This window comes from Procambarus clarkii, chromosome 85 (genome assembly GCF_040958095.1).
Source record: "Procambarus clarkii isolate CNS0578487 chromosome 85, FALCON_Pclarkii_2.0, whole genome shotgun sequence".
In the NCBI taxonomy this organism is placed as follows: Eukaryota; Metazoa; Arthropoda; class Malacostraca; order Decapoda; family Cambaridae; genus Procambarus; species Procambarus clarkii.
This window is the reverse complement of record NC_091234.1, coordinates 17,248,614-17,264,323: the sequence shown is the minus strand read 5'-3', so window position 1 is coordinate 17,264,323 and position 15,710 is coordinate 17,248,614. Positions and strand designations below refer to the sequence as shown.

General features: G+C 53.1%; 2 protein-coding genes across 2 annotated transcripts in view; one reads left to right on the top strand and one right to left on the bottom strand.

Annotated features, from left to right (window-relative positions):
• The window catches only part of LOC123746654 (plexin-B), a 364,020-nt gene that overhangs the window by 86,369 nt on the left and 261,941 nt on the right, over positions 1-15,710 (top strand). The gene's annotated exons all lie outside the window — the stretch shown is intronic.
• On the bottom strand, positions 11,538-15,372 carry LOC123746652 (SUMO-interacting motif-containing protein 1-like). Its single transcript, XM_045728319.2, has 2 exons — positions 15,125-15,372; positions 11,538-12,231 (listed from the first exon to the last, which is right to left on the bottom strand). Exons 1-2 carry the CDS (start codon positions 15,370-15,372, stop codon positions 11,538-11,540), a joined length of 942 nt encoding a protein of 313 aa, XP_045584275.2.

The following is a 15,710-nucleotide window of genomic DNA, read 5'->3' as shown; positions in this document are numbered from 1 at the left end:
CTTCCTGGAGGTTGGTTGTGTGAGACTGTCAGTCTGTCTGTCTCTTGGTCTCTCCCTCCGCACCCTGTCTGTCTCTTGGTCTCTCCCTCCGCACCCAGTCTGTCTCTTGGTCTCTCCCTCCGCACCCAGTCTGTCTCTTGGTCTCTCCCTCCGCTCCCAGTCTGTCTCTTGGTCTCTCCCTCCGCACCCAGTCTGTCTCTTGGTCTCTCCCTCCGCTCCCAGTCTGTCTCTTGGTCTCTCCCTCCGCACCCAGTCTGTCTCTTGGTCTCTCCCTCCGCACCCAGTCTGTCTCTTGGTCTCTCCCTCCGCACCCAGTCTGTCTCTTGGTCTCTCCCTCCGCTCCCAGTCTGTCTCTTGGTCTCTCCCTCCGCTCCCAGTCTGTCTCTTGGTCTCTCCCTCCGCTCCCAGTCTGTCTCTTGGTCTCTCCCTCCGCACCCAGTCTGTCTCTTGGTCTCTCCCTCCGCTCCCAGTCTGTCTCTTGGTCTCTCCCTCCGCACCCAGTCTGTCTCTTGGTCTCTCCCTCCGCACCCAGTCTGTCTCTTGGTCTCTCCCTCCGCACCCAGTCTGTCTCTTGGTCTCTCCCTCCGCACCCAGTCTGTCTCTTGGTCTCTCCCTCCGCACCCAGTCTGTCTCTTGGTCTCTCCCTCCGCACCCAGTCTGTCTCTTGGTCTCTCCCTCCGCACCCTGTCTGTCTGTCTCTGTCTCATCCCTTCTTGTTTACCTTCCTTATTTTGGTTTTTCAATTTTTTTCCCTCGTTTCTTGTTTGCGCGTCTTTCGTGCACTGAAGAATTTAGCCATTTTCTTCTGTAAGGGAATGCCCAACCACTTGGACTGGACGGAAGAGCCACGGTTTCGCTTCATGCAGGTCGGCGTTCAATTCCTGATCTTCCAAGTGGTTGGGCACCATCCCTAATCCTTATCCTGACCCCTTCCCAGTGCTATATAGTGGTAATGGCTTGTTGCTTTCCCCCTGATAGTTCCCTTCCCCTTCTGTAGGGAATCTCAAAGAGTACAGCGAGTCCGGCAAGTACTCCGTGTTGTCTGGTCACCAGGTAGAGTACACACAGGGGGGGACATGATCATCACATTCAAGATTCTCAAGGGAATTGATAGGGTAGATAAAGACAAGCTATTTAACACAAGGGCACACGCACAAGGGGACACAGGTGAAAACTGAGCGCCCAAATGAGCCACAGAGATATTAGAAAGAACTTTTTCAGTGTCAGAGTGGTTGACAAATGGAATGCATTAGGAAGTGATGTGGTGGAGGCTGACTCCATACACAGTTTCAAGTGTAGATATGATAGAGCCCAATAGGCTCAGGAATCTGTACACCTGTTGATTGACGGTTGAGAGGCGGGACCAAAGAGCCAGAGCTCAATCCCCGCAAGCACAACTAGGTGAGTACACAGCGCCAGACCACAGAGCCCCAGACCGCCTCAGGTAAACTGTCAAAGGCTTTTCTTCCCCGGCCTCTTAAAGATCTCCCCGTCACCTCTCCCTGGAGCGTTCGCCGTCTTGCGTGGACGCCGGCAAGAGTAAGTGTGTGTGCGTACTCGCCGAAGTTGTGCTTGCGGGGGTTGAGCTCTGGCTCTTTTGTCCCACCTCTCAAATGTCAGTCAACTGATGTATAGGTTCCTGAGCCTTTTGGGCTCTATCATATCTACACTTGAAAGTGTGTGTGTGTGTGTGTGTGTGTGTGTACTCACCTAGTTGTGTTTGCGGGGGTTGAGCTCTGGCTCTTTGGTCCCGCCTGTGTGTGTGTGTGTGTGTGTGTGTGTGTGTGTGTGTGTGTGTGTGTGTGTGTGTGTGTGTGTGTGTGTGGAGTCTGCCTCCATCACATCACTTCCTAATGCATTCCATTTGTCAACTTCTCTGATACTAAAAAAAAAACAACTTTCTAATGTGTCTGTTGCTCATTTGGGCACTCAATTTCCACACGTGTCCCCCTAGTGCATGTGTCCCCTTGTGTTAAATAAAATATCATTACCCTATCAATTCATTTGAGAATGTTGTATGTGGCGATCATGTCCCTCTTAACTCTTCTGTCTTCCAGCGACCTGAGGTTTACGTGTGTAGGCGATGAGTCACAATAACGTGGCTAAAGTATGATGACCAGACCACACACTAGAAGGTGAAGGGACGACGACGTTTCGGTCCGTCCTGGACCATTCTCAAGTCGATTGTGTGTAGTGTGTGTGGGGGGGAGGGGGTTGGCGTGGTCAGCGTTTATCAAGGTTGCCAAGATGATGGCCACCACACACATTGCTTCATTAATGTGAGTGTTGTGTTTTCCTTGACTTTCCATACCAGCTCCATCATGGCCCCCGCGGGGAGGGAGTCTCCACTCGCCCTATACATCACGTCTTTCCAAACGTTTTCATACAATATGTCCACCGGCATGCAACACAACATTTTGGGCCTCGGCTTAGCATTCTTCTATTGTATTTCATTGTATTTTGCATTCAGGAGTTTGTTTTGGTCGGTGGTTAAGGATGAGAGGCGGAGTGGGTAGTGAGGTACATCAGTAATGTGCTTTCGTTAAGACTTAGTGATAGGCTTGACGCGCGGCGTAGATCAACCTTGCATTTGGACTCTTGGCTCAGACCCTACCCGCCCGCCCGCCAGAGAAGCGCATCCCCGGCATGGGAAGCCGCGGGTGTGTACTCCTTACGGAGTTTGGCATTAAAGGTGAGAGTGGCGTGGCCCCACACCACCCTGGGATTCTTTGGCTAGTGGGGTTTTGTTGTGTTCGTTTTCCACGCTTGTCTTGAGTGACGGTGGCTGGGAGCAGACGGGATTAGGTTTTCTGATTTTAAGGATAAATCCATTTTCCTTTACCATTAAGAAATGGTTTTGGTGCGTCTTGGTCTTTAATTTTTTCTTATCCGTCAACCTCACTTGTGGAAACTGAATTTATTTATTTCTCAAGATCTTGAATACGTCATCCTTGACAAGATCTGTTAATCCCTTGACAATTTGCAAGTTGAAGAGGGCTTATGCGGTCGAGGCTCGACGCCCGCTAATCGCCTTTAAGCATGGGGGATATAATGGTCATGTTGGCGCACAGTAATCGGCGCGTGAAGCAATTTCAGTCACCCAATTTTTGCAACCTGGGTGAACTTGGAATGCTACTCGCCGAGCACCTCATCCCGAGCCGTCGCCCTCAAGTCCCTCCTCTTGGTCAGAGGTCGCACTCGGCCTTGCAAGAGGTAGGCCTTCTGCCCTGCAAGAAGTAGGCCTTCTGCTTTGCCAGAGGTGGATATGTGGGCCTGCGGTCGGCTCCAAGCAACAGCCTGTTGGACCAAGCTCTCACAAGTCAGGCCAGGCTCCGGGGCCGGGCTTGGGGAGACGAACTACTCCCAGAACCCCATCCAGGTACAATCCAAGTACAAGAGGTCGCCAGTACCTTGTAAAGCCACACAAGTTATCTCCGTCTCTGGCAATATTAGGTACGTGGAGTTAGGTTCTCTTTGGACAAGATGCGTCGTCCGAGGTGTCGAACGGCCACGAGTCCAGCACGGTGTGGGTCCCTGGGGTGGAGGCTCTGGGGGCCCCAGGGTGGAGGCTCTGGGTCCCCGGGGTGGAGGCTCTGGGGGGCCCCCCCGGGTGGAGGCTCTGGGGGGCCCCCCCGGGTGGAGGCTCTGGGGGGGGCCCCCCCGGGTGGAGGCTCTGCCCCCCCCCCCCCCGAGGTGAAGGCTCTAGGCCCCTGGTGGCAGGCAGGCAGGCAGGCAGGCAGGCCGGGAGGAGGCGACGCAACACGTGGCTGCCCGCCTGTAAACAAAGGCCCTCCTCGCTTCACCTCTTCCGCCTCCCGTGTCTTGTTACTGAATAGATCGTAGACTTAGTGTCTCGATAAACACGCTCCCACGTCTTCTCTATACCTTAGCTTTCGCTTAATAATTCCTTCGGTTTAGTGGGGTTCTAAATCAAATAAACTTTAGATCCACTCCCTCCCCCCACCCCTCCATCTCTGGGATGTTATCAAGGAGAAGATATATAAGGGTTTGGGTGTAGCTTTAATAGTTCCACCTTTATCCGTGCTTCTGTATGGGAGCTCAATTTTAGCTTTATGGGAGCTCAATTTTAGCTTTATTGGAGCTCAATTTTAGCTTTATTGGAGCTCAATTTTAGCTTTATTGGAGCTCAATTTTAACTTTATTGGAGCTAAATTTTAGCTTTGTTGGAGCTCAATTTTAGCTTTGTTGGAGCTCAATTTTAGCTTTGTTGGAGCTCAATTTTAGCTTTGTTGGAGCTCAATTTTAGCTTTGTTGGAGCTAAATGTTAGCCTTGTTGGAGCTCAATGTTAGCCTTGTTGGAGCTCAATGTTAGCCTTGTTGGAGCTCAATGTTAGCTTCATTGGTCCTCACTTCTGCCTTGAGGATACTCGCATCTTGTACTCATTTCTGGTATTACAAACCGTTTGAATTCTTATTCCAAGTGAGTCCATCCTAAATTGATGGGGTTAATGGTCATTAGTACCTCCCCAGTGAGCCAATGGCCGTCATCTGGGACTCGGGTCCCTGGAGCCTCGCTACTCCTATAATCTTCCTCCACGGCTCCTTAGTCACCCTTGCAGCAGGAGGGCGGAAGGGGCAAAGTTCTTGCTCAAAGTTCTCGTTTCACACTGTCTTGCTATAATTTTTTCATTTTTTTGATCTGTAGCCCTTCCGAGGGGGCCTGACGGCTTAGTGGACAGCGCTCGGAATTTGTAATCATAAGGTTCTGGGTTCGATCCCCGGTGGAGGCGGAAGCAAATGGGCAGTTTTTTTTTACCCTGATGCCCCTGTTACCTAGCAGTAAATAGGTACCCGGGAGTTAGACAGCTGCTACGGGCTGCTTCCTGGGGGTGTGTAACAAAAAGGAGGCCTGGTCGAGGACCGGGCCGCGGGGACGCTAAGCCCCGAAATCATCTCAAGATAATCTAAAGTTCAGTGTTAAAACTTTATTAACACCTTTAAATAGCAGTCAGGAATTGTCATTATTTTCACTTAGTATTAAATCGTACTATCAAATATATTGTGAATATTTGAGTTTACCTGAAAAGCTGATTAGAAAACCACGACCTAACCTAACCTTCTTAAAGAATACCTGATCAACCAGGCCGCGACAGAGGCCAGGCTCGGGAGCCGGTCGGCTGAGCGGACAGCACGCTGGACTTGTGGTCCTGGGTTCGATCCCAGGCGCCGGCGAGAAACAATGGGCAGAGTTTTTCACCCTGATGCCCCTGTTACCTAGCAGTAAAATAGGTACCTGGGTGTTAGTCAGCTGTCACGGACTGCTTCCTGGGGGTGGAGGCCTGGTCGAGGACCGGGCCGCGGGGGCACTAAAAAAAGCCCCGAAATCATCTCAAGATAACGGGGGTTGAGCTTTGCTCTTTCGGTCCGCCTCTCAACTGTCAATGTACTGTTACTATTTTTTCCACCACACACACCCAGGAAGCAGCTCCGTAACAGCTGTCTAACTCCCAGGTACCTATTTACTGCTAGGTAACAGGAGCATCAGGGTAAAAAACTTTTGCCCATTTGTTTCTGCCTGCTCCGGGAATCGAACCCGGGCCACAGAATTAATAAATTAAGATTCCTGCGCGCTGTCCACTCAGCTACCAGACTAAGTGTCTCGTGGCTTCGTTTGAAGGAGGAAAAGATTTTGATGCTTTTCCTTTCCCTTCATTACGTGGTGACCCCTTCCATCCGTTCCTGATGGCCGTACCTTCCCGTCTGTTCCATAACCCAGGTTATAGGTCACCCAAGACACCCCCCTGTCTCGTCCCGGCTTGAGTAATAGCCTCAGGACCTGTATAATTGTCCCAGGTCACGTGACCCGCGCTTGGTGAGCTACAGACACCTTGTTACTGCTGCTTTCCTAATCCCCTCTGAGAGAAGTTTTTCCGAGTGCAACTTCCATAGGTGGTGGAGGGTGTAGTAATAACTCTGATGGCGCGTCAAGGGGGCTCCCCCACACACGGTGCTCAGCTCATTACCAGTACACCACCTGTGCTGCTGTTATAGGGATGGGGTGTGTGTGAGACGGAGGCTCCAGGGCAGAACAGTTGAGCTTGGCTTATTGTTGCGCTGTGGTGATTATACATACCCACATACCTAGCCACAGCCGGGCTGTGGTGGGTATGTGGGCCTCGGGCCGCTCCAAGCAACAGCCTAGTGGACCCCACACTCACAAATCAAGCCTGGCCTCGGGCCGGGCTTGGGGAGAACAACTACTCCCAGAACCCCATCAACCAGGTATCAACCAGTATGCAGTCCAGGGCTCTCTCTCCACGCACTGAGCGAGTCATAACTTCACCCTTCGGAGCCAAATTGATGTTGGTTCTTGTCTGTTCCCAGTCCTTCCTTGCTTCATGCCTTCCTTGAAGCTTCATCTCCTATTGTTTGAAGTAATGTCTGGCGTCAACTGTGTCTTTAGTACGCGTGCGGGAGGACCCCCCGCGTCTGAGCTCAGGATAATAGCTGCTCTCCTCCTCCTTGAAGGTGTGTTGTGTTCATTCCACGGATCCATTTGCTCTGTCTTTTGAAAAAACAACCACCACACACCTTGAAATTCGCTGCTGGTGCTGACATTTGGTTCATTAGTGTGTGTGTGTGTGTGTGTGTGTGTGTGTGTGTGTGTGTGTGTGTGTGTGTACTCACCTAGTTGTATTTGCGGGGGTTGATCTCTGGCTCCAGTGCTATATAGTCGTAATGGCTTGACACTCTCTCCTGATAGTTCTCTTCCCTTCACCCCCTGTCCTCTCCTTTGCTTCGGTTGGTATACTTTGTGCCATTATTCACTTTCTCTCCTATTCTTCCTTCGCTCTGAGAAGTAACCGTAAATGCTCCTTTATGCTGTCATTGGCTTCATTTGTGCAAGAGTGTTGGTGTTGGCTGACGCTGGCGCCTCTCCTTCATCTTCTCCAGACCTTTAGCCATCTCTACCTTATTCCATTCCCGCTTCTCATATTTCTCACATTTTCCTTGTTTACTCCTTCCCCCACACATCTTTTTCGCCTCCATGAATCCTTACTCCCCCTCGGTTCTTCCCTCCGGCGTCCCTCCCACTCACAACTATCATGGTCTCCAGTGTTGGTGTATGTTGGAGGAGTATGGATGGGACGGGGCCGTGACAAGCTGGCGAAGACAGGACTTTCTCTCCCGTGAATGTTGCCTCTGTAGCGGCTGGTAGCGGAGGGTAGTAGTAGTCGTGGTGGTTGGGGGACCGAGCACCCCTGACAGCAGTACTCCTGACAGCAGCAGGGGTACTGCTGCTGTCAGTGCTGACTGGAGGAACAAGTGACAGCCCGAGAGCCGCCATACGCTGCCTCGTCTACCTACCTATTGTACCTCTGCTTTTCAACGGGGGTATTTTGCACATCCTGCCGTGCCTACCGGTCTCAAATAGCCAAATTGACATAAGTCATTGCTGCAACAGATCCATTCATTGACATATCTCAAGCCTATTTAATGAAGATAAGTTCCAGAGTAAAGGATTTGGGTGTAATCATGGCAGAAGACTTTACATTTAAAGAACACAATAAAGTAGCCGTCACAACTGCAAGAAAAATGACAGGTTGGATAACAAGAACCTTACAAACAAGATATATCGTACCGATGACTATACTTTGGATACTAAAAGCCCCGAAATCATCACAAGATAACCTCAAGATAGCTAGGACACCAGCCACGGCAGTTACCCGGTGGTGGCAACTGGTGTCTCGGACCCTGATCACGTTCACAATGCACCCATGGCGGCTCTCACAACTCATCCCCTCATGTTGATGAGGCGCGGAGGGGGGGGGGCTAGAGAGGTAGAGTAAGGAAGGGTTGGGAGTCAGGTAGCCGAGGGAGGGAGGCGAGGCAGGTAAACAGGTAGGTTAAGTAGGTGATTGTTTACGTATGTCGGTGAACGGTTGGCCAATTACATGCTTGGGTATACTGGGTGGGCGAGAAGTAAGTGGGTGGGCAGGGAGAATGTGGGTGGGTCTGGAAGGGTAGTGGGATGGGTAGCTGGTCTGGAAGGGTAGTGGGGTGGGTAGCTGGTCTGGTAGGTAGGGTAGTGGGATGGGTAGCTGGTCTGGTAGGTAGGGTAGTGGGATGGGTAGCTGGTCTGGTAGGTAGGGTAGTGGGATGGGTAGCTGGTCTGGTAGGTAGGGTTGTGGGGTGGGTAGCTGGTCTGGGAGGGTAATGGGGTGGGTTACCTGGTTGATACCTGGTTGATGGGGTTCTGGGAGTTCTTCTACTCCCCAAGCCCGGCCCGAGGCCAGGCTCGACTTGTGAGAGTTTGGTCCACCAGGCTGTTGCTTGGAGCGGCCCGCAAGCCCACATACCCACCACAGCCCGGTTGGTCCGGCACTCCTTGGAGGAATAAATCTAGTTTCCTCTTGAAAATCTGGAATCTGGTAGCTGGTCTGGAAGGGTAGTGGGGTGGGTAGCTGGTCTGGGAGGGTAGTGGGGTGGGTAGCTGGTCTGGGAGGGTAGTGGGGTGGGTAGCTGGTCTGGGAGGGTAGTGGGGTGGGTAGCTGGTCTGGGAGGGTAGTGGGGTGGGTAGCTGGTCTGGAAGGGTTGTGGGGTGGGTAGCTGGTCTAGTAGGTAGGGTAGTGGGATGGGTAGCTGGTCTGGAAGGTAGGGTAGGGGTGTGGGTAACTGGTCTGGAAGGTAGGGTAGTGGTGTGGGTAGCTAGATTGGAAGTGGATACAGAGGAGAGCAAATAAGTGGATGGATGAGGGCGACCATGGTGATGAGAGAGAATATTTTAGTGGACAAATGTAGAGAGAGAGAGGGAGAGGAGTAGCCAAATATCACCAGGTAACTTTGATGGGAAATTTAGTTTAGTTGAACTTTCAGATGAGAGGAATGGCGAGCCCTTTGCCTCACAGTGACTACTAGGGTAAGGTCTTGCTGTCCATGCCTTGTTGGGGGTACCTGGATTGTACCTGGATGGGGTTCAAGTATGTTTAAGACAAGAAAAAATACATATCAAAGGGATAGAGTAGCTTAGGCTATTTCTTCCCTCCTGATCCTGGATGGGGTTCTGGGAGTTCTACTCCCCAAGCCCGGCCCGAGGCCAGGCTTGACTTGTGGGTGCTTGGTCCAACAGACTGTTGCTTGGAGCGGCCCGAGGCCAGGCTTGACTTGTGGGTGATTGGTCCACCAGGCTGTTGCTTGGAGCGGCCCGCAGGTCCACATATACTTGCTTGATGGGGTTCTGGGAGTTCTTCTATTCCTTCTATTCTATTCAAGCCCGGCCCGAGGCCAGGCTTGACCTGTGAGAGCTTGGTCCAACAGACTGTTACTTGGAGCGGCCCGCAGGCCCACATATCCATCACAACCCAGTAATGGACACCATAGAAATGGCGTCCATTACTAAATCTTTCAGTACTAAGAGTTGGTGTGTACTACTGAACATAGACTGACTCGTGCCTTTCATGCTGATGGACATCTTCAAGAGGAAACTAGATTTATTCCTCCAAGGAGTGCCGGACCAACCGGGCTGTGATGGGTATGTGGGCCTGCGGGCCGCTCCAAGCAACAGCCTGGTGGACCAAGCTCTCACTAGTCAAGCCTGGCATGCGGGCCGCTCCAAGCAACAGCCTGGTGGACCAAACTCTCACAAGTCAAGCATGGCCTCGGGCCGCTCCAAGCAACAGCCTGGTGGACCAAACTCTCACAAGTCAAGCCTGGCCTCGGGCCGGGCTTGGGGAGTAGAAGAACCCCCAGAACCCCATCAACCAGGTATCAACCAGGAATTAGATGTATCTGTGAAGCCCAAAAGATACAATCGCTTCAGGAGTGAAGGTTCGTGTGGGCGTTAGAGGGCTGGGGTGTGAAGCATGAGTTACGCGTCGTGTGTCGACAGGTGAGCACCAGCAAAAGCTTGAGCTGGAAGCGTGTACAGCAAGCTTTATCTGACCCGAGTTATGAATACCTAAACTGGCCACCACACAAGATTTGCAGTCCACCTGGGTCCTTGAGCTCCGATAAGACACTCGTATCTCATCGTAAGGTAGCCAGTGCTTACAAACACGTTTGGCCTTGAATAAAAAGTAGCCGCAAGAAATGTATATAAGAAGAATGACTCCAAGTGTTGAGGAATATTAATGGGGAAGACTGTGATAGTTTCCAGTCCCCCAAAAAAAATTTTTTTGTTTGGCGTGGTAATAATTTTTGTTGGTGGGACGAGTTGATTACCAGAGGTGCTGGGGAGGGGGGTTGATTACCAGCGGTGCTGGGGGAGGGGAGTTGATTACCAGCGGTGCTGGGGGGGGGGGGAGTTGATTACCAGCGGTGCTGGGGGGGGGGGGAGTTGATTACCAGCGGTGCTGGGGGGGGGAGTTGATTTCCAGCGGTGCTGGGGGGGGGGGAGTTGATTTCCAGCGGTGCTGGGGGGGGGGGGGGGAGTTGATTTCCAGCGGTGCTGGGGGGGGGAGTTGATTTCCAGCGGTGCTGGGGGGGGGGGAGTTGATTTCCAGCGGTGCTGGGGGGGGAGTTGATTTCCAGCGGTGCTGGGGGGGGAGTTGATTTCCAGCGGTGCTGGGGGGGGAGTTGATTTCCAGCGGTGCTGAGGGGGGGGGAGTTGATTTCCAGCGGTGCTGGGGACCCAAAGGCGTCAAAAATGACGAATTCAACATGTGTTGTCTCTGATGTTTGAAGCGGTACGATGTCGGTGGCCGAGCAGTGTTCCTACCCCCTGACACCGGTTAATGTTCCTTGCTTTAGCTAATATTAATTGCGGTCGTTATGCTTGCGGGGTTGTTAGGAGGGAGTATTCAGGGCTGTTTGTGGCAATTACTGCCAGAAGCGCAAGAGTAAAACTAATTTACTGCTGCGGTTGGTTTGTGGGTGTTAAAGTGTGGTAGTTAGCGAGGAGCGGAAGTTGTTCAGTTCATGAATGAGTAATGATATTAATTACCATAGAGCAGCATGTAATTAGTAGTCTTATTGTCGGTAGTTTGCCGGGAAGATTGCGGTGGTGATGGTTGCTTAAGCACTTGTTGCTACGCTTAAGCGCTGGATGACCTTTTGTGGAGAGATGTGTATTGGGGAGCGTACCAGAAGTTCAGAGCAGTCAGATATGGTACCATGTGTTTAAGGAAAGCATTATGGATACTAGGGGAGGGGGGAGTGGTGGGTGTAGAGGGGCAATGTGGGGCATTAGGGGGGTGGAGTGTAGAGGGGGAATGTGGGGTATTAGGGGGGGGAGTGGTGGGGTGTAGAGGGGGAATGTGGGGCATTAGGGGGGGTAGGTATGGTTGGGGAACAGTAGCAGGTGTTGAGGTACATCAATGTTTACTGCATTAGGTATAAGAGTGATGCCTGGTTGATGGGGTTCTGGGAGTTCTCCTCCCCAAGCCCGGCCTGAGGCCAGGCTTGACTTGTGAGAGTTTGGTCCACCAGGCTGTTGCTTGGAGCGGCCTGAGGCCAGGCTTGACTTGTGAGAGTTTGGTCCACTAGGCTGTTGCTTGGAGCGGCCCGCAGGCCCACATATCCACCACAGCCCGGCTGATCCGGATGGATGAGTTGGCTGTGTTTCCATAGCCCTCAGTTCAGGTAACTGCTGTAGGAGCAGGGTTGTGGGACCATTGGGTAGGTGAGAGGGTGCTGGGGAGTGGAGAGAGGGAGCGAGAGTTGGGGAGAGGGCGCAGGAGTTTGGGGGGCCGGCTTAGGGCGGGCCGGGGCGGTGCTGCTGCTTCTCCATTATTGATGCCATGTCCCCTGCGTCTATGATTTATGACCGCAGGCAGCTTCTTCATGACGCCCTGCCTCCAGTCACCTGCCGGACCCCCACCCGGAGACTCCACCCGGCCCCCACCCGGAGACTCCACCCGGCCCCCACCCGGAGACTCCACCCGGCCCCCACCCGGAGACTCCACCCGGCCCCCACCCGGAGACTCCACCCGGCCCCCACCCGGAGACTCCACCCGGCCCCCACCCGGAGACTCCACCCGGCCCCCACCCGGAGACTCCACCCGGCCCCCACCCGGAGACTCCACCCGGCCCCCACCCGGAGACTCCACCCGGCCCCCACCCGGAGACTCCACCCGGCCCCCACCCGGAGACTCCACCCGGCCCCCACCCGGAGACTCCACCCGGCCCCCACCCGGAGACTCCACCCGGCCCCCACCCGGAGACTCCACCCGGCCCCCACCCGGAGACTCCACCCGGCCCCCACCCGGAGACTCCACCCGGCCCCCACCCGGCCCATCTTCTCCATCTTCCTCTTTCTTTGGCTGATGCTGTCTGTAGCTGTCTATACCAGCGTGTTAGTTACTTATGTGGCTCCTGTTGGCTGTCCTGTCCTTGGTGGTCTGGTTCCTCTGTTGTTTTGGACGCTGCTGTTGCTGCTGTTTTTTGTATGCTGTGGTACATTGTATACTGTTCTCTGCTACTGTATTGTTGATCTATTTACTGCATTTTTGTTGTTGTATTTCTGGGATTGCTGCTACAAGCGTTCTTGATGTACTGTTGATGTGCCTTTTCAAGTTTTTGTGCTTATTGAGAAGGACTCGCAAGTCCAGAGTGCGTATTTTGTTCTACCACAGAAGTGGCCACACATTTACAATGCTAATCAGCAAATATGCATTTTATTCTGTCCTCCATGAACGGGGTTAGAGATCTGTTAAACATATGTTAAGTGATTTATTGCACTAGTTTACGATTGCTCTCAAGTTTAAAGTTTTCTGAATGTCTTTTTTTATAAAGGCTCATGAAGGTATTCCAACTTTTTTTCAGTTATGAACACACAGAATGTGTGTAGCTCAGTCGATTAAGGCAGCATCTGGGATGCTCTCGGACGCAGGTTCGAATCCTCGTCACGGCCCTTGTGGATTTGTTCAGTTACGAATATTGGTTGGCCTATCCTGTTTGTGTGGGCCTCGGGGCCTGGGTGTGGGGGCATGGACCTCAGGGCCTGAGTGTGGGTTACCTGGTTGATACCTGGTTGATGGGGTTCTGGGAGTTCTTCTACTCCCCAAGCCCGGCACGAGGCCAGGCTTGTTGTGAGAGTTTGGTCCACCAGGCTGTTGCGTGGAGGTCGCGGACCTGGGTGTGGGGCATGGGGTCCCGGACCAGGGTATGAACAAGGGTCCCAGGCCAAGATATGGGGCATGGGGTCCCGGACCAGGGTATGAACAAGGGTCCCAGGCCTGGATATGGGGCATGGGGTCCCGGACCAGGGTATGAACAAGGGTCCCAGGCCTGGATATGGGGCATGGGGTCCCGGACCAGGGTATGAACAAGGGTCCCAGGCCTGGATATGGGGCATGGGGTCCCGGACCAGAGTACGAACAAGGGTCCAAGGCCTGGATATGGGGCATGGGGTCCCGGACCAGAGTATGAACAAGGGTCCAAGGCCTGGATATGGGGCATGGGGTCCCGGACCAGAGTATGAACAAGGGTCCAAGGCCTGGATATGGGGCATGGGGTCCCGGACCAGGGTATGAACAAGGGTCCCAGGCCTGGATATGGGCGACGTGATGAGGAGGAAGATGAGTAATCGTGGTGAGTTATGAGGATGACATGTTACACGCTGGTGTTAATGCCCCGGGTGCCCTTGTACGGCCGGCTGATAATGGCCAAACACGCGTACACACAGTCTCTTATGAGTAGGGGTGACAGGGGCCGCTCGTGACACTTCTGCCGCTTATGGAAATGTTCCGCCGCGACTGTTCTCCCGTCTTGATACAGCGGCTTGTCTCCGGGTCGTCTCCAGGCTCCTGGGGCCAAGGAGCCGGTCGGCCGAGCGGACAGCACGCTGGACTTGTGATCCTGTGGTCCTGGGTTCGATCCCAGGCGCCGGCGAGAAACAATGGGCGGAGTTTCTTTCATCCCATGCCCCTGTTACCTAGCAGTAAAATAGGTACCTGGGAGTTAGTCAGCTGTCACGGGCTGCTTCTTGGGGGTGGAGGCCTGGTCGAGGACCGGGCCGCGGGGACACTAAAGCCCCAAAATCATCTCAAGATAACCTCAAGATAACCAAGGAGAGCGGGGTCGAGTTATTTTGCTCAAGCAACTCTGCTGGAGGGGGGGGGGCAGGGTTTTCTGGTGATACCTTGATCGACAAGACTGTTGCTTGTATAGCGACCCACTTAACCATATATGTATTACAGCCTGGTTGATCCGGCACTGCCTGCATGTAGCGGACAGTTAGTCGAAGTGGTGACAGTGAATAATAAGTGCATTAAGTGGCAGTAGAATTTTACAACCGTGGACATCTTCAAGAGGAAACTAGATTTATTCCTCCAAGGAGTGCCGGACCAACCGGGCTGTGGTGGGTATGTGGGCCTGCGGGCCGCTCCAAGCAACAGCCTAGTGGACCAAACTCTCACAAGTCAAGCCTGGCCTGCGGGCCGCTCCAAGCAACAGCCTGGTGGACCAAACTCTCACAAGTCAAGCCTGGCCTCGGGCCGCTCCAAGCAACAGCCTGGTGGACCAAACTCTCACAAGTCAAGCCTGGCCTCGGGCCGGGCTTGGGGAGTAGAAGAACTCCCAGAACCACATCAACCAGGTATCAACCAGGTATCCAGTTGCCATTGTCTGTTGCTCCAGCCTCCCTGTAGCATACTCATCACATGGCAACTTCCTGTATTAAGCGTCGCCACTAAACCCACACTGTTGTGGCGACTGGGCGATGTGGGGCGTATTTTAACGAGTTGACACCCCGCTTGGGTGATACATTAATCTCTACACCACGCATTACTGTATGCGTGAGGCAGCATACAGTAATGACTGGTGTAGGTGGACCAGTCTTGTGTACTCGCCTAGTTATGCTTGCGGGGGTTGAGCTCTGGCTCTTTGGTCCCGTCTTTCAACTGTTGGTCAACTGGTGTACAGTTTCATGAGCCTACTGGGCTCTATCATATCTGCATTTGAAACTGTGTATGGAGTCAGCCTCCACCACATCACTGCCTAATGGATTTCATCTGTTAACTACTTTGACACTGAAAAAGTTCTTTCTAACGTCCCTGTGGCTCATGTGGGTACCTGGTTTGTGTGGCCACCCACCCGCCCACGGTGGTAGAATACCCGCCCACGGTGGTAGAATACCCGCCCACGGTGGTAGAATACCCGCCCACGGTGGTAGAATACCCGCCCACGGTGGTAGAATACCTGCCCCATGGTGGCGTCCGCTTACCTGTCCATGGTGGCCATTATGTAATGGTTAGTCACCTGTCCACGGTGGGCGGTTATCTGTCCACGGTGGGCGGCGAGGCTGACATACGCATCACAATCATGACAATGCAATACGATGTACTTGATAGCGGAATAGTCCCGATATCCCTGACATCCCTGCCCTGGGCACAGGCTTGACTCTTGATAGCTTGATCTAGAAGGCTGTTGCTTGTAGCGGCCCGCACAGAGATGCGCCACGTGTCGGTTCATATCCTCGTGGCCTAAGGTTAGGTTTCTGCTTCGCCCAACAAGGAATCGTAAACCCTGATTTACATAGTTTACAAGTGGTCAGTTGGGCGGTGAGGGCTCTGGGAGGCAGACCTTTCTTACCCTGCTAAACCGACGCATGCTCCGCCCCACGCATGCCCAATAGTCTGCTTGACCAGATCACCAACCAGGAGGCCTTAGAGACCAGGGGCCAGATTCACGAAACAGTTACGCAAGCACTTACGAACCTGTACATCATTTCTCAATCTTTAGCGGCTTTGTTTACAATTATTGAACAGGTAATGAGCTCGGAAGCACCAGGAGGCTGTTTATAACAATAA

Excerpts from the sequence above, each read along its gene's own strand:
- LOC123746652 (XM_045728319.2), bottom strand. The coding sequence starts at position 15,372 with ATGAACCGACACGTGGCGCATCTCTGTGCGGGCCGCTACAAGCAACAG. Across the intron at positions 12,232-15,124 it reads ATAATGGCCACCATGGACAG|ACAGCATCAGCCAAAGAAAG; the intron begins GTAAGCGGACGC and ends AGACAGCTACAG.